Source organism: Bactrocera tryoni, chromosome 1 (genome assembly GCF_016617805.1).
Source record: "Bactrocera tryoni isolate S06 chromosome 1, CSIRO_BtryS06_freeze2, whole genome shotgun sequence".
Classification (NCBI taxonomy): domain Eukaryota; kingdom Metazoa; phylum Arthropoda; class Insecta; order Diptera; family Tephritidae; genus Bactrocera; species Bactrocera tryoni.
Window position 1 is genome coordinate 4,172,789 of NC_052499.1, and position 24,689 is coordinate 4,197,477.

At 33.7% G+C, this 24,689-nt stretch overlaps 1 protein-coding gene across 2 annotated transcripts in view; it reads right to left on the reverse strand.

The window, feature by feature from the left end:
- The window catches only part of LOC120780731 (protein neuralized), a 39,038-nt gene that overhangs the window by 11,353 nt on the left and 2,996 nt on the right, over positions 1 to 24,689 (reverse strand). The window contains exon 1 of one of the 2 annotated variants that reach the window (XM_040112993.1): positions 14,018 to 14,905. The exons of the other annotated variant lie outside the window; for it this stretch is intronic. Within the exon in view, the coding sequence (XP_039968927.1) occupies positions 14,018 to 14,165 (148 nt within the window). The 5' untranslated portion in view covers positions 14,166 to 14,905. Of the gene's footprint in view, positions 1 to 14,017; positions 14,906 to 24,689 lie in introns of those variants that run through there. 2 annotated transcript variants of the gene reach the window in all.

Here is a 24,689-nt window from a genome sequence, read left to right on the forward strand (position 1 = left end):
TGTATATTTATAAAAACACGCATATATTGGCAGTTGAACCCATTACTTGCTCGAAGGCCAAATACGCTTTTATTTTTATTTTTATTTTTTTTCACAACATCACAAACACTAACAGCAAAAAATACTTTGAAAAAGGGGAACTCAAAACGCGCTGGGAGTCGAATTGCATTTCCAGATACTATAAATATCGTCATACGCAACACATTAACTAATGATGTGTTCATGAGGTATGAAGCTGAAATAAAATCAATAAAAGCGGGATGTTATGAGCGAAAACAGATTAATTTCTATAATTGAAACATATGAACTTATGTAATTTTGTACATCACTTGATTGTGCTTAAGTGTATACTATAATGTATGAATGTATGTATTTTATGAATGTATAATTATCGACGAAGTAATAAAGAATTATGGATGCGTGAAGTGCCTCAAGTCTCAAATTTATAATTGAGCGCAATGACGTGTTGCTATTGTGTTTAGCTGCAGCTCAAGCTGATTGAAGACAATGCATTCGTTTTTAATGCACAAGAAAATTTTGGAAAAATAACATGAAAACTACCTACAAACGTGCAATGCAATAGAAATATTCAAAATGTAAACAAAATAAATACAAAATATTTATTAACGTGTTGCTGCGCTGATCCCCGTACTCCATATATATATTTTATGTACATTTGTATATCTCCTGCCAGCATTTTCAACGGTTCGATAAACCGAGAAGCAGCCAAAACGTACGAAATTGTAACGTAGCAGACTAGCAAGGTAAAAATAATTCCGCGGTGGCTTCATTTGCTTTCATTATATACACAAATACCCACAAACACATATACATTAGTGTTGCAGTGCATGCACAATGCTATGCACCAGCAGCTACGCCCGCAGTGTTGATGCGATTTCTCAGAAGGGGTCGCATGCTTCAGTGCCCAAAGTACGAACGCCTGAAGATATGCCTATACACATGCATAATCACGCTAGTATCTGTATGTATGTAGGTATAGGTAGAAAATGAAGCAACAATTTGAAAGAGTCCGCGTAATTTCAAGCAAAGAAATAAGCATAGAAAATTGTTGGCTCTGGTAGGGTGGCATGGTGATGGCTCATTATAGACACACAAACACATACAAACGCACACGACGGAGCAGAAACACTTTTTGGTATTTTTTCTAATGCCAAAGAAATGTTTTAGAGCAGAAAATTTTATTTGGTGTTGTTGAACTGGGAAGCAATTTGAGCGACCAGAAACATTTTATGCTTGCTCGCGATGCGCACAAGCTAGCAGCTGCTGCTATAAAGCTAATTACATACATCTCTATGCATACATATGTACATATGTATGTATATGCATATGATACATAAGATTGTATGTGTGTTTGATCCGCGCCGATGAGGTAATTTGCGGCATAAGTTGAGGCAACGCACGAGCAGGCAGATAACTGGATTTTATTGGATTAAATAAATAAAAAAATCATTAATAAAGAAGTAAGCATAAGTAAAATACAAAATAAACAGCACATTCAATAAACACACGAAATGCTGCCAAATATTCCCAAAAATATGAATTCATTTCAATTGTGTGGTAATATTTCGAAGTCTACTAGCAATCAATCTTGTCTTTATACAAAAAAATTTCTACATTGAAGACCTAAAATCAGATTCAATACATTTTAAATTTTACATTAACAATTTTGAACCAATAAATCAACATATTTTTAAAAAAATTCCAACAAATTTTGAATATTCCTTACACAATCTAATTGAAAAAAACTTTTAATACAAATTATATATCCGAAAAACACTTGTCTCAACTCTAACATATAATTAATTCTAAAATGTCATTCATAACCTCAAATTAGCTAATATTAATTTTACAACTTTTTACAATCTACCCCCACAGCCATTCACTAAACTTGGGTGACGGTGACGCATGCGCCTACACAAAACACACATGCCCAACAAATTAACATTTCAAATTAGAAACAGAAATGAGAAATGATTAAAAAATCACTGCACCACGCGACATTTTACATTTTGCGTAGAATTCATACGTATAAACATATTAATAAGCCAATGGGGTGCGTGTCGACGGGTCACGTGCCACTAGCGCAACACTGAAACAATAACAACAGGGCCAACACTAACTAAAGGAGAGCAGTCTTTCAGTGTGGCGTTGAAGCATTGATTTCGTTGACTTTACTTGTTGTTGTTTTATACCGGTAATGATTTTTAAACGGCGTAAGGCAAATTGGTGTCGGCACGCGTCGGCAAAACAGTGGGCGGAAGTGTAACGCTGCACAATAGGGCCGGCAAATGACGCGTGTAGACAATCAAAACGACGATACAAAATCGAACTTCGGCAATTAGTTGCGTGCAGGAAGAGAAAATCGTGTTGAAAGATGGTCAAAGGCTTGCTGGTGAATATGAATTGAATGGTTAAATATATAATAGCAAAGTTGCCGCCTGTAATTGGAACCGGAAATGCGTAGGTTGAGTGCCCATTGATGGCAATGGCGATGCCTAAACGCGGTGGCTTTTTGAAGTCTTACGCGAGGTATTCATTAAAATGCACGAAACTGGTTAACTATTTCAAAAAATAGCACAATTATTGAACTATGAAGAAGATATACAAAGCTTAATGCTATGATATAATTAAAGAAAATTAAATTAACAAAATTTAGGTGTTAATATGAAAACAAACAGACGTCAAAGTAGTGACATAAAAGAGAAAATATTGTAAATTATAAAATCAAACTTCTAACACAATTACTTGAAGCTGTCACTTTTATGTTAGTTTAGCATATCAATTTACAGTTTACAAGCTCTAGAAACTAACAGAATCAAAGTCCATTCGACACCTACGAACATTTTAAGTTTCTCAGCACTGACCGATCAAATTGTTAATGCTAATTTTCATAATTATAACACCAACGCAGCAGCAGACCACGCAGTTTTCAAATGACGTCGTGTAAACAAACGAAAAAGTGAAAACAGAGTTGCATTCATGTAAGACAGAAAGCGCAAACCAGTCTGTCAAACAAAACAAACACCCACATTCTATACAAAAAAAAATGTTATGCATACAGGTTACAAGCGTACTCTTAGCAAAATATACATAAATAATAAATTGTGGCACAATCGAGTGGAAATCGATTAATTTAACGATAAACAAAATGTAAAAAAAAAGCTTGAACTGGCAGCGTTCACTGTGTGTGGGCATTGGCACCGCCACGCACAATTAATACCAAAGTTATGAATGATTTCATGTGGTAGGCATATGAAATGTATTTATAAACGCCCAGACAAAAAAATATAAATAAGTTTTCTTATTTATTTAAATATGCAAAAAACGATTAGCATAATGCACTGCTACGATAAAGCTTGATGTTAACGCTAATAAAACAAGTGCACTTTGCAGATGTTGCAGTAGGCGTCAATGAAGCGCGTGGTTAACGGAAATGTCACATAGCAGCGTTTGATGTAATGTTAATATTTAACAAAAAAAAAAAACTTAACCAATAATAATAATAAAATTTTATTTAAAAAAAAATTGAAAAAAAATAGAACAAACAAATAAAAAATATAAAATCATAAAAAATAGTAAAAAGAAATAAAAATAAAATAAATGAAAATTATTAACAGCGTTTGACGTTCGTTTGTGGCTAAAGAAATGTTAATATTTTCCAAAAAACGAAATAATAATAATGATAAAAAAATAAAAAAATAATAATAATTCAATATTAAAAAAATAATAAAACATAAAAAAATAGTAAAATTATTAAAATATACATAAAAAATAAAATAGTAACAATAAAATAAAATAAATAAAAATTATTAACAGCATTTGACGTAATAGTTTATGGATAAATAAATTAAAATATTAAATTTATTTATCCATAAACAAAATATAATGATAAAAAAATTGTAAAAATAAAAAGGTATTAATAGAAAGAAATAAAAAATAATAACTTAAAAATAGTGAAGAAGTATCACAAAAAATAATAATAATCACATTTGGTAAACAAGATTTCAATATCTTGTTAATCATAGTGATGAATAACCCATTAGATTGGGTCAATCACCAACACTAACAAATGACCTGCGGCATAAGCAAATAGTTGTATATGTATGTATGTATGTATGTACGCAAAAAACATACCATTTCTCACACAAAAACTAAATATGTATTTTTAAATGATAATACAAATAATTGAACGATTTTGTGCTCCAGCGTCGTTGATGAAGAGTTTGGAACTATGTTCTTAGGAAAAATTACACAAAAACAGCTCCAGAGTGAACAATACAAAGTAAATATAATTTAAGATGTTATTTGTTGAAGACTCTTTCGTCAGATTTACATGCTAATGAAGCGCTAAATAAAGAAAAAAGTAGCTGCCACCAGAATAATGCGCTGGTGTTACAAAACAAAACAAAGTGCTATTCTTTATCTAAATGGGTATTTAAGCAGCCTTAAGCTTTTTGAAAAGCTTAAGGTAAGTTGATAAATTGTGTAAAGAGCACGCGTAATATTAAATGCTGCTAATAAATTTAATGGGGCTATCTCGAGCAAAGTGCTCTAATAGTGGGAAAAATACATGTTCTCTGAAAATTTTTGAAAACTGAAAATTAAAATTTAAAATTTTATTATTATATGAAATGTAGTGCCAAAAACATTTATAATACATACAAATTTTTGCTCACTGCTTTACTCTTTGTACAAGTATATATTTACATAAATATTTTTTTAGGTATAAGAACCAAAAGCAATACATATTTCAAAATATTATACAACTTTGTATTATTTTATGTTATTTACATTATTTTGCACCAGACACAATTCTCACAATAACATTGATAACTTTTAATTATCAGAGTGATGTGACGGGTTAATTGCTGTGACCCCTTTTGACAGTTGTGAGTGACAAGCGAAATAAACAAAGCGATGTGACGAATGTTTACGAAGATAATTCTGAACTTAACTAACATATAATAGAAATGGCGTACAAACGCTGGGGCAAAAGTAAAACAACACATGCGCACGCTCATCTCGTTCGCCCATTTAGGTAAATGTTGGCCGGCTCTCAGTGCGCGCCGCGTGCGAATGTACTTTTTTGGTTTGGCATGCCATTGCGTAAAATCAATTTAACCATCAAACGATGTGGCGGTAGCCACAACAAGTGAAACCTGATTTACCGTTTGCTGTGAATGCGCCGAATTCCCACGCTAACGATGCCGATACGGACTAGTGTTGCCAATTGTTATACCCATACATACTATAAATAAATTGTCAGCGATGCAATAAAGCAACGTGAGATTCGTGAAAAAGAAACATGTGCGCGGGTATTTTTGAGGAAAATAGATGAGAAATAAATTTAGGAAAAATAAAAAAGCGAAAATTAAAAAAAAATATATACATATATATTGGTTAAATTGCTAAAATCGCAAACCACATACATATGTAAAATGCGAGTGTGAGAAAAAGAACGCAGAATCAATGCTGAAATTACGAAAAAAAAAGAAAAAGAAATGAATGTAATTGGCATATAAATCGGCACAAGCATAAGCAACAGCAACAACATATTTCCCACGATACCAAATTTGTATATTGAAAGTGGAAAAAAGTCAAAGCAATATATTGACGTGCTCACTTCCCACTCCGCAACAACAAACACTGCACTCTGATAGCAATCATTTGCAATAAGGTAATTTGGTGCATGCAACAAGCAAGCGCATCTCAAACAGCACGTCAATATGGTACACGCTGGAAACTGGCAACAAGCTGTGTTATACATGGATGCGCGTTTGAGATGAGCGAAAGAAATTATTTACCAAGCAACAGGCTAACAAACTGTTAGTTGTAATAGGCTATTGTGGGGCATGCAAAACAAAAACCAACAACGGAGATAAAAAAAAACTTGGGAGGCAGAAGCTCTTGCATTGACGTTTATAACGGCACTTGAGGTTAAAATGCTCACGTTACTGCCGATAGCCACAGGATGTGTGGCGTTTGGAACCCGATTGCCTGCTGACGAGCGCATCAAGCAGCTCTTTGCTGTTAAATGTTGCAGTAGTACAAATGTCTGTATGTATGTATGTATATTTCACATAGATACATATGTATATAGATATATGTATGTATATATTGGTAATGTGAAAAACGTGCAAGTGGCATCGACTTAAAATTTGGTACTGTTTGGTCATAGTATTAATATACTAACATACCTGTACAAGCATCTGCGAGCAGATAGAGCTAATTTGGAATCGTGTGTGTCAAAGTATTTGTCGGTAAAATGCTGTTAGTTAATTTTTTAGTGAAAATAAACGATATATGAAACTGAGCAAACTGTCAGCATAAAAAGTAAGCACGAGTTGCAGCACTTCGACTACTGCCTGAATGCCACAAGAAATATTTGCGGGTCCGCAATGCATTTTATAATACTGTGTGCATTTGTATGCACGCATATCAGCACTAGCCACTGTTGTTCATTGTACTTTTAGTCTATTATTTTAGGCGAAGCTAACTTCAGCTAAAAATCTGCCTAAAGAAGCAAGTATTTTCAAATAAAAATGGATAATAAGCAAATTCCAACTCATTTTAGCCATCACTCGAAAATCGAGCACTGATATTCGCAACATGCGCCGCCACTGAGAACAATTCAACTCAGTTTGAAATCGCATCACACAGCAACACTCAGTCAACTGTTTGTCAGCTGATAGCAGCTGATTGCACCATTGGCTGCGCTTGGATTTTGTATAAAAAAAAGGTTAACAGGTAAACGCTGGTAAAAGAGGTAAAATATCAGGTAACTCGATACAGCTGCATTATGGACGCAATCTCATAAGAAAAACGAGAAGTAAAAATAAAGCAAGAGAATCGAAGATTAGGAATATAAAACTATAAATCTTATAAAAAGTAAAGGACAGCAACCCCCGCTGCAAACAGCTGGCTGCGATGGTAGTGCTAAGGAATTTCTTGTATGTACGTCTCACTTGAAACGCTATGTCTATCAAGGCAGCTGGTCTTATGCGCCCACTTGCTCGCCAATTACGCACAGCACGTTTTGACCCACCGTCGCTGTATGTACGTGTTGCAAGCAGTTCAAAGCGAATAGTTACAATTACGAAGGTGAATTGAGTCAAACTATGAATATACTTACATACATATGTATGTACGTACGGGCATATACATAATTGTGAGAACGCTCACTTAGTTGTTGCATAGAGCGCATGTATGTATACTTATATATGAGATACAGAGTAGTTGGCTGACTTTAGACACAGGCACGTAGAGGTCAGTGAAAATCGGTGGTAATTGGTGGCAAGACTAAAGACAGCAAACCATTAATGTAGTAAGCATCATTGCATATAATAAGAGAGGCAAGTTGTAAAAATGTGATATACATAAATTTTATGGTAATGTGCATTAATTTACGGAATTTAAGACAAATTTAAAATTATTCCTTCAGTTCTGAATGCACATTACCAATAAAATGTTCGTAAGACCGCTGCAAGCAACGCTAAATAACGTCATTTTAGGAAAATCAACAATATACAATTTTACTATTCTGCTGTCTAGATATACCTTCTTCAAATTAAAAATAGCCACACTTCAGTGGAAGACTCAAATTGCTTATATGTAAAACTGTCTAATTTTTTAATTTTCTCAATATTTAATGACATCATCGTCCGCTTTGCACGCAATTTATGTTCGTGCAACACCTAAACTTATTACTCATTTTCCCACCGGGTTATTTGCATTTGTATGTCTTTACTTTATTTACGCTTGATCCACCGGGTGCGCGAAACGTAGCTTAGAATCATTAATGAAAACCGGTTTATTTTGTATTTTGCCTGAAAGCGAAAACGCTTGGACGAGTACGATGGGAAAACTGTTAACCGAAATCCAAATATTCATATTGGCAAAAGATAAATATTGAAATTAGGCAATGAATTCACAAGTAAAGTCGGCTAACGACTGATTAAAGCGGATAAGTGTTTGAACAAAACAAAAAACTAATAAAAGACGAGTACAACAAAGCTTATTATGTGAAGGCGGCATTTTGAGAAACAAAAATTAATGATTTGAAGTATTTGTTCAATTTTGTTTAAACTCAATTAAGGGGCTGTGAACTTTAAAATGTTCACAGAGTGAGAAGATATACATATGTACATATATACGAATACACGAATGGTAGAAAGATATACAATAAATATAAAAATATAAAATATATCGTCACCTAAAATTTTTAAAATTAATTTTTAAATATATTCACAAATTTTTCGGTTTTCAAAAACAAAAAAAAAAATAAAAATAACTCCAAATTTATGTATTTATATGTAAAAAGTAAATGATAATTAGCAACATTTCTTTTTTGATAAACGATAGCTTTATTAACTTATGCTAAATGAAGGGTGGTCAAAAATTAACGCAAGGTTGGATTAAATATAGATTAGTAGTACATAAAATAGTACGCAAAATTATAACCAAATATTTTTTTTACAATTTTTTCCATACATACATATGATGTCACAGTCCTTAACAACAGAGTGTTAAAATGCTATGTAATGTTACGATAAACAACTGTTTAAAATAACAGCTGCACCAATTAAGTTTTCGTAGAAATTGACGCGTGTAATTTATGCAAAAATATGCGTAAATTAAAACAATTTTCAATGTAAAAACTAAAAAGTAGAAAAGTTAGGTATCATATAATCTATACAGGGGTATTGGTAAATATAACATTTTTCATGATCGATAAATTACCACAAAACAAACTTCAACTTTGAAGACAACTTTTATACTTTTATTACGGCTACCAATATAATTGCAAAAGTGATGAAATAAAAAATATTAATTTAATAATAGGGGAAATACCGTTTGATGATTCTAGCTTTTATTTCGAGATCACGAGTGTTTGTCAGCCATAAATTGTAAAAAGAAATATAAAGAATGATGAAATTATTGACCACTAATGCAGTGCAATATCGTCTATATTTTTCAGTTCAGTTTGCACTAGTACGAATCTTTATTATTTAACAACTACAGAAAAACCCCAAAATATATTGGCTTCAGTGATAACGTTTGTCATATGAGAAGTACAGGAATTCAATAATAATAACAGAAAACAAGTAGAGACACATACCCATATAAAATTTACATTGCAACAGTACAAGCGCGCTCAACCTGATGAGCATTCCGTGAGTAATGCAAGCGACTACTCAATTGAAAGCGGAGGACGCCGCAGAGCATTGCAAGTTGATTGATTGCTGAGCAAATTAATAGCAATTTTTTTCCGTTCCCCCACTGGGCCATTGAACAAATGAAGTCATAGAGCTTTAGGCGCCTCAAAATAATGAATAAGCAGGTAACAAACAGTAAGACACTCAACGTTGTGTACAAACAAACTTAGAAACCAAACACAACAACAGAAAAACTTACTAATAGAAAGGAAAACAAATAAATAAAATAAACCTAAACAACAGCAATGAGAAAAGTGGGTTAAAGTAAACCGTGAGAAGATAAGAAACAACAAAGATTGAGTAAACGTAACGAAATGTTTTGGTGTAATCGCGGAAGGAAGCACGAAAAAAGAGGGCAGACAATTGGTTTGGTTGTCTTAACGGCGAAACTATGTAGTTTGTTGTGGAGGTAACCAAGAAGATAGCAATAAAAACATGTTGAAAACTAATGGAACGGTTGTAAAAGTTAAATTGAAGATATTTGGTAAAGATGAGTAGGGCTGATTTTAGGCTTGATAGTAAATTGTGATGTGTACATATGGAAATGAGTGGGTAGGTTGTTGGTATCTATGATAACTACGTAAGAACATAGAACTGAATAAATGCAAACCGAAAAAATGATCGAATGACAAATTATCGCAGGCAAAAAAAATGTGTCAAAGATAAATAAATATAAACTATAATAAAAGGTTTGTTTATTGCGCTGGATTCTACACTAACAATTTTTTTTACATTCATAATCTTGAAGAAAAAACTGATATTCAGCAGTATGCGAAAGTAGTAGTGAGTTTAAGTATAATTTTTTGATTAACCACAATTGTACCAAAAAAAACAAGAAAATAACAAAATGCATCCGCACGAAAAACAAAATATTCTAAATGTAAGTAATTTATCTACACAAGATTGAATTAAATCAAATATAAATATTAAGTATATTAGACACAGCTCTGACTAATAAGGTTTATGAAAACACAAATCTTCAAAAAAATTAATTAATCATTCAGTAATTTTGTTTGAATAAAACATAAAAATTGCAAATATCAGTATTAAGTATTAAGTAAAAATATTAAATTTTGTAGTTATCTTTGCATATAACTTATGCAGCAGTAATATCAGTAACAAAATCGTCTCTTTCAGTCAATATAAGGTGAGACCGTCAATCCGTACGTGAAGTGCCAATGAGTGGCTAACAAGAATGCTCACACACAATAGACTCTTGAAAATTGAAGCCCATAAGTGCGGAAAGATGCATGGTTAAATTAAGTGCGCACAAGTGGCAAAGGTGGCTACGCTGCACGCAATGAATCATCGTTGCACTTGTGGCTTTGGACTTTGTTGCAATTACACCAATAATGGCCGCAACAAAAAAATCTTGTGAAGTGTAAAAATGGAGTGTGCTCAACAACTGGTACTCAAGATGAGTCAAGTCAAGGAGATAAGCATGAAATGTGCATTAGCTTTGACGACTTACTCATTTCACTGGGTGTAAGCTCGCTGTAATGACAACAGCAAATGTGGTGGTGAGCGCTTTAAAGCCAAAAACAACAAACAACAGCTGATTGAGCATTACATTGCGTTGGGAAAAAATGTTTAATGAGAAAGAAAGCAAACAAATTCACACACAAATGGAATGGGAACCGGTTTTATGCACGATGTTGCAAATTGCAGTTGCACATTTCTCTGAATTATAGGCTACAAATCTATGTATGTACATATGTCTAGGTGTGCACAAATGTTCCCTCCAATTGAAGTTCATTGAGAGCGCGCTGCTTTGCCGAGGTGCGGCACACCAAACGTGACAATTTTTCCACACAGAGCTGCTGACACTGGCATTTCACAGCAAAGCGTTGATGCTGCACAATTGCAATGAATTCACATGCAGCTGAGCTAGTGAGGTCGCACCGTATACATATGTATATATGCATATGTATGTATGTATGTGTGCCGCAAAGCAAAACCAGAATTTATTCCCATGCTTAAGTGACGTATGACGTCAGGTAGACAGGCGGCGTTTGGCCGGGCAGCCAGCTGTAGCGCCGGCGAAGACAATAGAAAAGGTAAAGCGAACTACAAAAATTACATATGTATGTACATATGTATACTTGAAGCCAGAAAAAACTTTAAAGCGTTGCGTGCGCCGATTGAAGTATGGACAAGCAGTTTTAGGCTTTTTGCTGCTTGCCGCCAAACAAGCTTTGCAGAAGCGCGTTGCGAAGATCAGCACATGACAAACAAACTAAGAAAAAATTTCATAGGAAAACAACAACAACATAACAAACGGTAATTTTTTTATCTGTTAATGCAATGGTAAACGCGTAGTAATAATAAACTCACACACACGCAGTTACATATGTATGCACATGCGTGTGTATTATAACAATTAAGCCTGCTAAGGGAGCGGCGAGTCGAGCCTACTGGGCGTATGAGTTATGCGTCAGCCATGCAAGCGGACACACGTGATTATGGCCCCAGCAAGAGTAAGTGTGTGTATGTGTTTGCGTGTGACAAACGGTTTTTTGTTTGGATTACATATTGTTATTGTTTTAGTAGTTGAAGTGCTTTTGAGTTAAGGCCGCAAATGAGTACGACAAACAAGACAAAGGCGAATGTACAAAGAAAGCATAAAATAGAAGTGGATAATTTACCGATAAAAAATGCATATAAATTTAATAATAATAATAATAAATTAAACATTAATTTCGATGAGTGAGAGAAAAATCATGATTTCATGATTTTCACAGGAAAAACACGTAAAATTTAATTGAATGAAAGCTTGTACAACGTTTTCTCAATAATATTTAATTTGCTTTTTAACAACAACAACAAAATCAGAAGAAAAAATTATATACTACATGCTAAGACAACTGTAAATTGACGTAGTGAAGTGCACATACAATCATACAATGTACCTATGTATGTAGTACATACCCACATATGAGTATCTAGATACATATGTATGGTATTTATATAGAGCTGGAGTGTTTGAAGGCAGTGTCGATAAAATTGTAGCTATAGCTGTAGGTGTGGGTGTAGGTATAGCAGACAGCTGTGAAAAGTACACAAATGTTTTGAATTTTTAATTTGAAATCGTGTATATTGACGGAAAACTCACACACAGTCAAATAAGTTTTAGCATGTGCATATGCATGTACATACATACATAATGCAATTGGTGGGAAATTTTCTTGTTTTTGCACATAAATAATAATAATAAATGCATAAAAATAAGTATCAATGTTTAAACAGCTTTTATTAGCTTTCAGTTTCGAGCATTGCAGAGCAGCAACAATTTAATGAAATTATTTATGGCCGCCGCGCCGCTACTATTGAGATACTTATAGGATCAAAGTTTCTCACATGTATTGTATGTATGTATGTACTATGTATGTAGTATGTATGTATTGAAGAATATAATTTTATCATGACATATATCCATATATAATACATATGTACATATGTATTCATTAAAAGATATTTTTCGAGTAAATTTCCAAAACATAAAATTGCTTAAATAGTTCATGAAAAAAAAAACATTTAAAATATGTAAAAAAAAAATTCAAATTAAAGATTCTCTCAGAATATGTATAATGGATTACAACTTGATTTATGTGTTTATGGGCTTATGCGCAACCTGTAAGTACTTGAGTATAAATATGGCTAATGTATCATGAAGGACGTTAGATCAAAATTGTTGAATAATATATTTTTACAACAAAAAATCAAAGTTAAATAAAAAAAATTTGTTTAAGAATACTTCATTGATTTAAGTACGGGTTTGCAATCTCTCCATTTTAACATACTGATAAATCAAGGAATAAATTTCTACTAAATTTAAAGATTTAAAATTAAAATAAATGCATGTAGTACATATGAATTTTGTATTTTCGGAATATATGAACAGTAATTTTTTTAAATAAAAAACATTGCTTAAAAAGGTAATAATTTTAAATAATTAACAATTATTTTAATTTAAAGAGAATATTTTTGTGATTTATAAATATATACCACAAACTGAACAACTTTTATAAAAATAAGAAATCTATCTAAAAAACGTTCTAAAATTAAAAAATTAAAAAAAATATAATTTTTTTGTTAAAAACAATAGAAAAAAATATTTAAAAAAATTAGAAAAAGTATAATTTTTTTGTTAAAAAAAATAGAAAAAAATATTTAAAAAAAAATAGAAAAAATATTGCACAAAAAAGGTAACAAATTAAAAAAAATAATAAAATTAAAATTTGGTTTTACAAATACATACTATATAAACTGCAAAAAATTTCAAAGCGTGCTTAAGTTGTTTACAATTAAAATACATATGTACATACGTACATACATACATATATGTATGTATATGTTGCCATATAGAAACATTTTCCATTTGTGCTCAAACTTTTAAAGATTTTAAGATAAATTATCTACACAAGCCGTGTTTTTTGTGCTGTTTAGGATAAAGGAAAAATCATCCCCAATTCTGGCTATTTGCTACATAAAAGCCAGACGATCGCGCTCCAGGCAGATAAAGGAAAAAATCTTTGGTAGGGGATGATTGTATGACCTTTTATTTACAAGGTGATATAAAAACATTTTCTGTTTTAAAAGTTGTACATACAAAGTTGTACATACATACATACATACCCAAACACCTAAATATATGCAAATGTACATTTAAAGGTACACAAATTCAGGTATATGCATTGTCTTGCACAAATTTTAACAAAACCTGAACCTCTTATATTTCAAGAGCAATAAAAATCAAACAAAATCACTTGCTTGGTACTAACCTAGTCCGAAACGCTTCTTGATCTTCTTCAAGATATGCAGCTTTTTGTTGGAGATGCGATGGTTTGGGCACTCCATGACGACAACTTGACCACCAGGTCCTGTGCTAGTTGGCATATAGCTATTGGCTTGATTTTCCGATAAACCCATGGCGTGATTTTTTTCAGTTTAGTATATAGCAAATAATTAATTAACTTTGGTGGCAAGTTGCAAAACGTTTAAATTTGTGTTAAAACAAAAATTAATTATTGGATTAAATAATCTGGGTCGTAACGACGGTTTGGTATGCAAGTTACTTTGGGTATAAACACTAAAATAACAACAGCAACAATAAATGTTGATTATTTGCCTGTTTTAAGTTTTTGTCAAAACATTTTATTTAATTGTTTGGCTTTCAATGTAGTTTAACATCCTTATTTTATATAAATTTGTTTTAGTTCACACAATTTTTGAATTTTTTAGTTTTTATGCAGTTTTCTTTAACTTTGAATTGTTATGCTTTTGTGTTAAAGCTTTTCAACATTATACACATCTTTTCATTAACAATGTCGTTTTTCCGCTGAAAGTTATTTTAACGAGACGCTTCTCAAACTCCTTATATTATATTCGTAGTTTTTAATGATGGTTTACGGCTTCCTGTTTGAAACGCAAAAGTTTATATGCGTCTGAGCGGAAGCAATTATTATAAACTTTAACCGACACAAGTACAACACAAAAGCTATTTGGCGATATGCAGCAACAACAATGCGCTTTAGCCGCAGTGAGTATGCTTCTAAGGAAAAGAAGTTGCTAACAGCGCAAACTAACTAGCGTACATAGCTTATAACCGCAAGCAAGCAAGTCAAAAAAGAAAACCGAACGAGCATGCAAGCTGCTAGCCAACGACCGAATGTACATTTAGGGTGCTTCTTGCGAATCGCGCGAAAGTCGATCTAAACCATTTGACGTGAGAATATTAACTGAATAACCCCGACGACGTCAACAATTCCTGCCAAAGAAAGGCCAGGTCAACATTGAGCGCTCTTTGTATGCGGAGGCAGCAGCTGCAGACTTTGTATCGCACTCATGCAACCACTCGCTCACGCGCTCACACACTCACTCACTCACTAACTCAATTCAACTTTGCACTCGAGTACTTGAATGCTTTGCTCACAACTTGGACCGGGTAAGCAGGCAGACAGGCGATAAACAGTAGATAAACAAATGTACGACAACGAGTTGCGAGTAGAATTTTAAATATATGAGCGATGACACACACACACGTACATACACAAGTAGGTAGACCCGCTTTGATTGTGTTTGTAAACTATTAGCGCGCTTGTACGGGCAACTTTATGGCTAAACGCCCGAGTGACTAACTGCTGCTGGCTTTTTGGCTGTCGCTTGTATGCGCACAGGCAGGCAAACCTGGATGGCACAGCAACAATGCAATGCATGTAGTGTTTTTGTTGTTTCATTGTTGATGGCGTCTTCATACGCTGGTAGAATTGCAGCTGTTTCGTTATTTTTACACATTTTCTGTTTATTCTGCATTCGCCCTGCGCGCCGACTCAAATCACTCAAGCTGTTTGCACGTTTACGTTTAAATTGTTGTTGTTTATGTGCATATGTACGTACTCACAGTTGCACAGTGCAACTATCTGCCTTAGATTTGTGGCTGTTGTTGTTGTTGCTTTTTACCTTCATATGTTGCCAGTGTTCGCGTTTGGTGGTTGATTGTTGTTGGTGTTGGTGTTGGTGGTATTGATGATGATGGTGGTGGTGGACTCTTTTGCTTCCTCGCCCAACCGTAAACGCGATGTGCACCGGTGCAAAAATTCAATTGCGAATAACTCCGTTTCGATTGAGCGCGCATTTATGCTCAAAGAGAAGAAAAATGGCATAAAAAGTCCGCCGTTGAAATTGTACATTTTTCATTTTGACGCTTTTTTATTTATCCGCTTTAGTTTTTGTGTGTGTTGCACTCCTAAACAAATAATTGAAGGCGAAATACTCTTGCAAATTGAAAAATGATTTCGCAAGGATGAGTATTATTAATTTTGTGGGAATCGGACTATAGCAATTTTGGGTAATTTCCGTATTTCGTGTAAATAATTGCAATGGCTGATTGAGTCATGCATATTGCTCAAGGTTGTTCAAAGTAAAGTTATTTGCTCGGAAGTCAAATAAGTTTCTTTAAATAACTGCTGCCGACACCTTGTGGTGTACCAACCGCTGTAATGCTTAATTTATATGTATATAGTCCTTAGTTATGTTTAATAGTAAAATCAATGCATTAATTAATGAACAATTAGTTAAAAAATATTTTAAAAATCGTTGTACTATATATTGTTAAACTTAGTCTCATTGTAAGGAAACTTTTTTTCATAATGAGTCTCGTAAGCCTTTACGTCGGTATGTCATCAGATATCCACCCTATCTAAGTATCTACCTAAGGAAAAGTATATTTTCTTATATTTACGAAAACATTTTTATAATATTTTCAAATTCTCATACATACATGTTTTTATATTTTTTTTTAATATTTTTTATATTATTATTTATAAAAAAATATATCATCAAATATATATTTTATTATTTATTAAATAAAATGTATTTTATATATTTTCCACTTAAGTGATGAGTTCCAATAACTACAGTTATTTGTAGAGTATTAAAAACTGCAAAATTTGCCAAAGTTAAAAATAGGTTATAGTATTTCCTCCAAAAATGGGAATTTTTAAGAAATTATTGAATTACATACATATTCTACATTACATTATTGCATTTTTTTTTGTTTTGAAAGTATTAAGTTATATTTGTGTAAGACTATGCTAGAGAAACAGAAAAATATCAAAACTATTTTATTTGAAAATAATTTCACTAGTTTACCCTTTCCTCAGAAATTACAAAGTAATCACAAAAATCAAAAAAATATGATTTTAAGGGATGCAATGACGTTTCTTAAATATAAATAAAACTAATGCAAACTGTTGTGTCGTTGTCCTTTCTACAGTAATAGGTACATACAAGTACATAAAACATTCACAGGAAGAAATCCAAGCAGATGTTTAAAGATTTTGTGGGAGTAGGTATTCCATAGCGGCATAAAACAACAACCACAAAATATCATGCGAGCAAATGGACTTCAGGCAATAAGAAACGACGGACGAACGAAGTAAAGGAGCATACACAAGAACAACACACCTACAAATTGTAGACATACATATGAGCTAATAGTACATTTAAAGGCACACATATGTATGTATGTAAATATAATGTATAAGTAGTTCACCAGAATTTCATATATTTAGTCAAAAAATAGCTAAAAATTAATGAAAGGCAATGTAAACACTCAATTACAGAAAGGCAATATTGAAAAAAAAATAAAAAGAAGAAAAATTTTAATTCGGTTGCCCGAAGCTATAATATTCTTCACAAATACAAAAGAAATCCATACATCAACTTGATTTTGCTCGATCGATTTGTAGCTATATGCTGTGGTAGTCGGATCTGAACAATCTTCGGAGAACGCAGTTGTTTCCAAATCTTTCCAAGTTCGTGAAGATGTTTCGTAAAATGCAAAAATGTTCCATACAGGGACAGGGTTTTGTTCGATCAGTTGGTATGACATGTACATATGTACATATATGCTGCAGTGGTTCGATCTGAATAATTTCTTCGAGGATTGTACCGTTGATTTGAAAAATAATCCATTCCAAATTTCATGAAGTTATCTCCTCAAATAAAAAGTGCCGGCCTTTCCTACAAATTACTAGCTTATTGTGGAGAATAGGACGTGTGAAAAATGCAGAGTGATATTTAAAAACTGAAGGACTAGTTCGCATATGTATAGACAGACAGACAAGCCGAACTTAGCTCACCTTTAGTTAGTAAGACCTGAAATGTTCTAAATTTTGTAATGAAACACATTCTTCACAATTTTAGAAAAATCATATTTAGAAATTAATCTTAACTAACAATAGAAAACAAGAAATAAAATCTTCATACAAAGATCACACAAATAATTATATTTGAATTTTGAATATAAAATACAATAGCGCACAAATTATCATATGTTGGACTCTGAATGACATACTTCCTATATGTATTACATACGGCTTATCAGTTTTGTGTGGATCAACAAGATTATAAATACGCCTCGCTAAGATCTGAAATGAACTCGAGATCCTCATACGATTGAACAAACGTGACGCGCAGGCTGAGAGTTTCCATAAGGACCACTTGAAAATCCAACAACCCATCAACGGGGACTATTATATAGCGTTATTTGAATATTTGATGGACGAAAACGCGGAAAAACGGTCCATATGAAGAAAGTGCATTAAAAATAACTTTAAATTGCCACCATAGGCTTCGGGTCTGGCCTCCAGCAACTTTTCCCTGTTCTCAGACCTCAAGAGAATTCAAAGTAGAAAAAAATTTAGTGACACTAAAGTAGTAATTGTCGTAACAAAAGACAAATCGTACTAAAATAATGGTAATGTGAAAGCTATAATTGCTTTCGATCGAAAAAAAATTAATTAATCGAAATTTTCTTAAATCGATACACGCTTCCAGCCTGGCTGGTATATAGAAAATAACATGTTACACTTTCGACGATTTTCACTCACACTAAACCCTTAAAGATCAAAGTTAAAAACAGTGCTACGGTCGATCTAACCAGGAACTTTGTACAATGGAGGAACGCAAGTGAAATCGCTATTGCTAACTAATCGCTATTAAAATGTAAGCTACTATCATATAGCTTTAAAATTGCTGTTTCACAGTGTAATTCTTGATAACACTGTTCCAGTATTTTACACTAAAAAATTCGACACACTTCAAATTATAGCCAAAAATCCTTACGCGTGCGTTTATTGGAAATATAGCAGTACATCATACATACATACATCTGTTCGCTTATCAAAAGTCAAACAAACCGACAGCCGACAGCAAGCTGATATTTTGCTAAGCGATGAGGTGAGCAATCAATATTTAAACTCTTTATTTCGAAAGAGTTTTGTCATTATTTGACTACCTTTTTTTTGGTGTGTTTGTGGTGATAAATTTACACCTGGAATTTGCAAATACTCGAAAAAAAGAGTAAATAAAAGCATTTAAAGGAATTGACACGATTACAAGCAACGTTTACACGCAGCAGCGGCAAGCCAGCGACAAGCTGACAGACGGTGGTGCCAGCGAACAGACTGCTTGAATGAAATGCCGGTTTTGATGGGGGTAAGAAGCGGCCGATTGCACGACATTCACTACATTGCTGCGTTGTGGCACGCAAATGAGAAATGAATGCCACATGCCAAGCGAAGGCGCAAAGGCACAGACAATGCAGCAAGTTGTACGCCTTGTCTTGCTACCCTTTCCGGGCACCGTGACTGCTCTAAAGGTGGTCGTGTGCGAGCCTGAAGTGCTTTTGTTGACAACATTTTCATGAACACATCAACACATACACCTAGACATATACATACATGTATACAAACATATGCATTGGTGTAGTTCATATTTTATTTGCACAACAGCTGACGCTGCATCCATCCCCAATTTGCCAACTAGCGATCGTCATCTCCATCATCATCATCATCGCCGTCATCTTTGGCAACCACATGCGCACACACTCGTACGTACAACGCAGTCGAGCTGCAGCGGAGACACATGCTTTTTTCTTGCAATTTCTGTTCTTTTTCGTTTTTGCATCTTTGATATTAAAACTCTAAATGGTTTTCATTAAATGAACGCTTGTGTGTGTGAGTATTTGTGGTTGGCATTTTTTGCAAACCGTCATGCAGGAAGGAAAGACAGACAGGACGGAAGGAAGGCAGGAAAAACAGCTGCAATCTGCATTTGCTAGTAATTATTGCAACCCCCAGCAGCAGCCGCCGCTACAGGAACTAGTAGGAGCATTGCGAACGGACACGCGGACCGATGGACAGACAGAAAATATTTGCAGTTGTCAGCGTCTGCAGAGGTAATGACAACGAAAAAGTGGTGTGCATACGCTAAATGAGACCGAAAGCGGGTTCAGCGCTTCTAAATGGATCTATTTTTCAAAATTATGCAAACTCTAATTGGTATTTTATTAGTGCTCACCTTCCAACGGACTTAAACATTTTATAGCAGTGTACTAAAATATTGAAAAATAACAAGTACTTTGCCTCAACGCCCGATGACGCAGTATCGGCAGGAGAAGATTTACGGATACCGTCAAATTCTAATTTTTATTTGGATATCTTATTTTATGATGACGAAGCAATTAATCAAAATTTGTTTATAAAGTTTCAACGTGGTCACGGCGGTTTTTATAAGCCATGCTTTGATATTGTGCCAACAATCCACGGTCTTGAATTGGCAGACCGCCGATTGAAGGTGTGCGAGAAAGACGGTAGGCATCTGAAAATACTTCTTGGGTCATAAACTGCAATAAATATTGGGCATGCAAAAACAGTTAGCTTACATCGTACAAGAAGCGTAACGTAAGACTATTTAGCAGTTTTGACGAAGTTTAAGCGCAACCCGAAGGATTATCTGCGACGAAGCTTGGATCCACTGATACCAAGGAACTACCGAAACAGTGGAACAGTGAATCTGCTTCAAAGAATATCCAAACTGTTTCAACGGCCGAAAAGGAGATACCTACCGTTTTCTGGGATTCGAAAGTAGTAATCAACATAAACTACCTGAAAATGGACAAAACGTTTGCAGGGCTCCACTATGCCAAAGTGTTTATTCGACTTCACAAAAAATTCGCCGTTTGGCGAAGAAAAGTATGCTTTTTCTTCATGACAATGCGATGGCTCGCGCCTTCGCCTTCATTACAATCACTGTGTTTTCTAGGTCTGGCACTGTGCGACTTCTTTTTGCCGGGGAAAAATTTTAGTCGAATTTAAAGTTTTTATTTAGGATTATTTTAAATACTGTGGTTTATCACAGTTGTCAAATATCACCTAAGAAGAGCCTCAATAGGAAGGCAATTGAGAGAATCGAAGAAGAAGGCGAAGAGAAATTCATTTTTAGGCACTCTTTTTTCGGCATAATCACTGCTTTATAACCATTCATAATTCTTGTTGTAAATTCATAAAAAAATTAATATGTATAGATATTATCGAGTTCAACAGTTTTTAGCATTAGCAAATAAGTTAATTAATCAGTTTGCTATGTACAAAACTAATAAATCATATGTACTCATATACATATCTACATATATGCTACATATACTTACTTATCGCAAAAGAAAACAATCAATCGATTTCCGAGTAATTTTGATAAACTTTTGTGCATCTGTATGGGTTGATATGTATGCTTTAGTAGCTTAAGCTATAACTTGCTATTATTTTTCAATTTTTATTAATAGGTAGACATTAAATCTTTCTTTCAATATGTTTTTTCGCTGAATAAAAGTATAATTGGTATTGTTAAGAAGCTAACAATTTTATAGAAGCATTTATTAATAAAGAGATAAATATTATAACATTGAAACAAAATTTCTAAGAATTTGTAATTTTTATAAGCATACATTTATATGCAGGAAAAACGGTATACTACTATGAGCAAAAAATAGTATCTTTTTTCATAATTTTAAAATTCTTAATTTATTCGTCAAAATATATGTCGTTCCCCCCAAAAGTAATTCCCCTAGGTCCAACACACTTATGCCGGAAGGAATCCGGAGACTTCCTCAATAATCGAAGGAAACTGTCAACATAACCTTGATTTTTGACCTGCTTTGACGCAGTTTTTAGGGATCGGCTCAGCTTTGCCTAGATATTCGGTCGATTGCTCGTCTGTTTCCGGGTCGTAAGCATAGATCTAAGGCCCATGGCCAGTAATAATATGTTTCATGACAAGCATTGTTTCAAAAACGTTAACGCGACGATGTTTTTCGAAAAATTTTTAGTGATTTTGGAATAAATCATGCTTTCACTTTTCTTAAGTCCAAATGATCTTTCAAAATGATTTTCAGCGAATATACTTTATCAGAGAGACAAGCGTATACAAAACACTAATAATTAGTTTGATGTGACATTTGGCACAGATGTCAACTGCCTACCATGCCAACCTAAAAATAAAATATTTCGACGAATGGGATTTCGGGCGAAATTTAAATTTAAAAGTCTTACTATTTTTTGCCCACAGTAGTAGATTACGATCATATGTACATATGTGTTACAGAGATTAACCGACCGCGGAAATATTCGGCAATTTCATTGATAAAGATTTCCATAAAATTTGATAATGTGTACAAAGCACCAAAAAAGTTGTATGGCTTCTAAAATTTAATACTAATAATTGGCGAAATACTGGATTTTCCAATAAGGATGATATAATTTCTAAGTGTCGTTTCGACCATTTTTAATATGTCCAGAAGAACGTTTACAAGTTATTCAATTTTATTATCAAAATATTTTAATAATGGTCCACCTGAGCTCGCTATTCGTCGAATTGTTCAAAATTGTTCAAGTGTTGCTGAAGACCGCAATTTGTAGATTCCAAGACGTTCTCAAGAATTGGAACTGTCTCAAACCATAACCTGGCTGATTTTAAGAAAGGATTTTGGCCATTAGACCACCGTAAACGTCGTTTTTAGGAGAATCATTTCCTCCGAAGAGGCTCACATTCATCTGAGTGGTGTGGTTTCTGGTCTGGTGGAATCAACGGTCCGTACTTCTTTCGAAATGATTCTGTTACTGCCAATGGGGAGAGTTATAGATCGATGATAGCCAACTTTTTATGGCCGCAATTTGGAAGAAGGTGATTTTGTGAACATCTGGTTACAACAAGATTACGAGAAAAGTTTGGAGAAGACTACTTCTTGTGGGATTATTTGAAGCCATTTATCGTTAGCAATAAAACAGACTCTTTTTCAGCTTTAGAAGTCAATATTGAACATGCTTTTCATGACATACGACTTGATTTAGTGGAAAAAGTACTGGAAAAGTGGGTTAATCGAATTCTGCAAAAGAAGTTGTGGATGCCATTTGAATGATGTTATATTCAGAACTTAATTGCATCGGTTGTACTACACAATTAGTGTGTTTCTCTTTTAAAAGAAATCATATCACTCTTATTTGGAAACCCCTGTATACCGGCTATCGACAACTTATCCAAGAAATTCGAAAGTATGAGGTTCAACTATAGTATAAAGCATACAGGGACCTAAAAATGTTCTGGTATCTAAAGTATTTCTAACCTGAAATTTCAAAATATTTGCAACTTCCTAAATAAAAACTAGAGTAGTTTGAGAATCAGCTGTGGTTGATTACAAATAAAATAATTTTCCCGCGAAAGTTACAGAGAACTTGTTACCAAATACATACATACTTGTACATCGTTTTAATGTACTGAGATAAAGTGGTATCATATTGAACTCACGTATCACTTATTCATTCAAGAATAAAATATACATATATTTCTTCTATTTCGCCTATTCCAAAAAAACGGCCGAATTTCGCAGTTTTACAAGGGATAGGAAAAACATCGTCCACAAAGAGTTCAAGCAAAAAAATATATTTTTTTTAAAATCTTGTAATGAAATGAGATCATTTATAACGCATTGCAAATTTATTTTGAGATAGAGTTCTCCCGCAATGCGAGTAAACCGCAACAAGGCGCGAGTCGATATATCGGCTCTGGTACTTTTCGCGATCCAATTTTTCAATCACAGCTGTTATATACTTATATACATATACATATGTATATAAAATGTACATGTCTACAGGTATATAACGCACCAGCATAATGCAGTAGCTGATGCAAGAACCAAAGGGGACAGTTAATCGACATTATAAACTACACTAACAATAAAAAGTACCTGTTTCATATCTCATAGAGTATAAATAAATGATGCTTACGAAACAATATTATATAAAAAATCTATATATTCAGCCACAAAAAAAGAAAACAGTGCAACATTGTGCGCTTTAAATATAAAAAAAATCCTTAAAATCAAAAGGCATCATAAATAACCGAGTTTATTACTTTGATTTTGTGTACACAAAAAAGCAAGTTGAAGAAAAAGAAAAAACACCTTTCAATCTTGCTCTTTGCTTCAAATGCCACATACAGCAACAATTCTTCAAACTCAGGACACAGCTGATAAGCAAGCGAGGAAAATTGAGTGCACATTAAATATCGCAGGATGCTGTAAGGGCAAGTAATTCAGGTAAAATGCGCCTGCGCACATTTCTCGACAAAATGCTCGCACTCAAGCAAGGGCGAAACGGCAATGATAGCGAAGGTATACAGGTAAGCGTTGAACAGCTATTGGCTGCTACGCATAGCGGCACATTTAGATAGCACTGCTGACCGCCAGGACAAGCGATCATTTGATACGCACGCATATGCACACATAGTAATCGTACAGAATCGACATGTGTGCGCCACGGTGTGTACTCGATTTGTCGACTGTCGGGAGCAGGGGGTTTTTCACAATTATATGCGAGTTCGAGGTACATACATATGTATGTATGCAGATATAAGATGGCATACCTACACACCTTTGCCTTTGAGGGTGTGCAGACATTCTTCCTAACATATTAAGCACCTACATATGTATGTTGTTTTTGCAGTGTATTTAACATTTGCGTATTGGCGTTTACAATTTCCACAAACACTTCACACAGCGCCGTTAGATTTTTATATTGGTTTTTCTATTCTTCTATTATTTCGTATTTAATTCGTTTT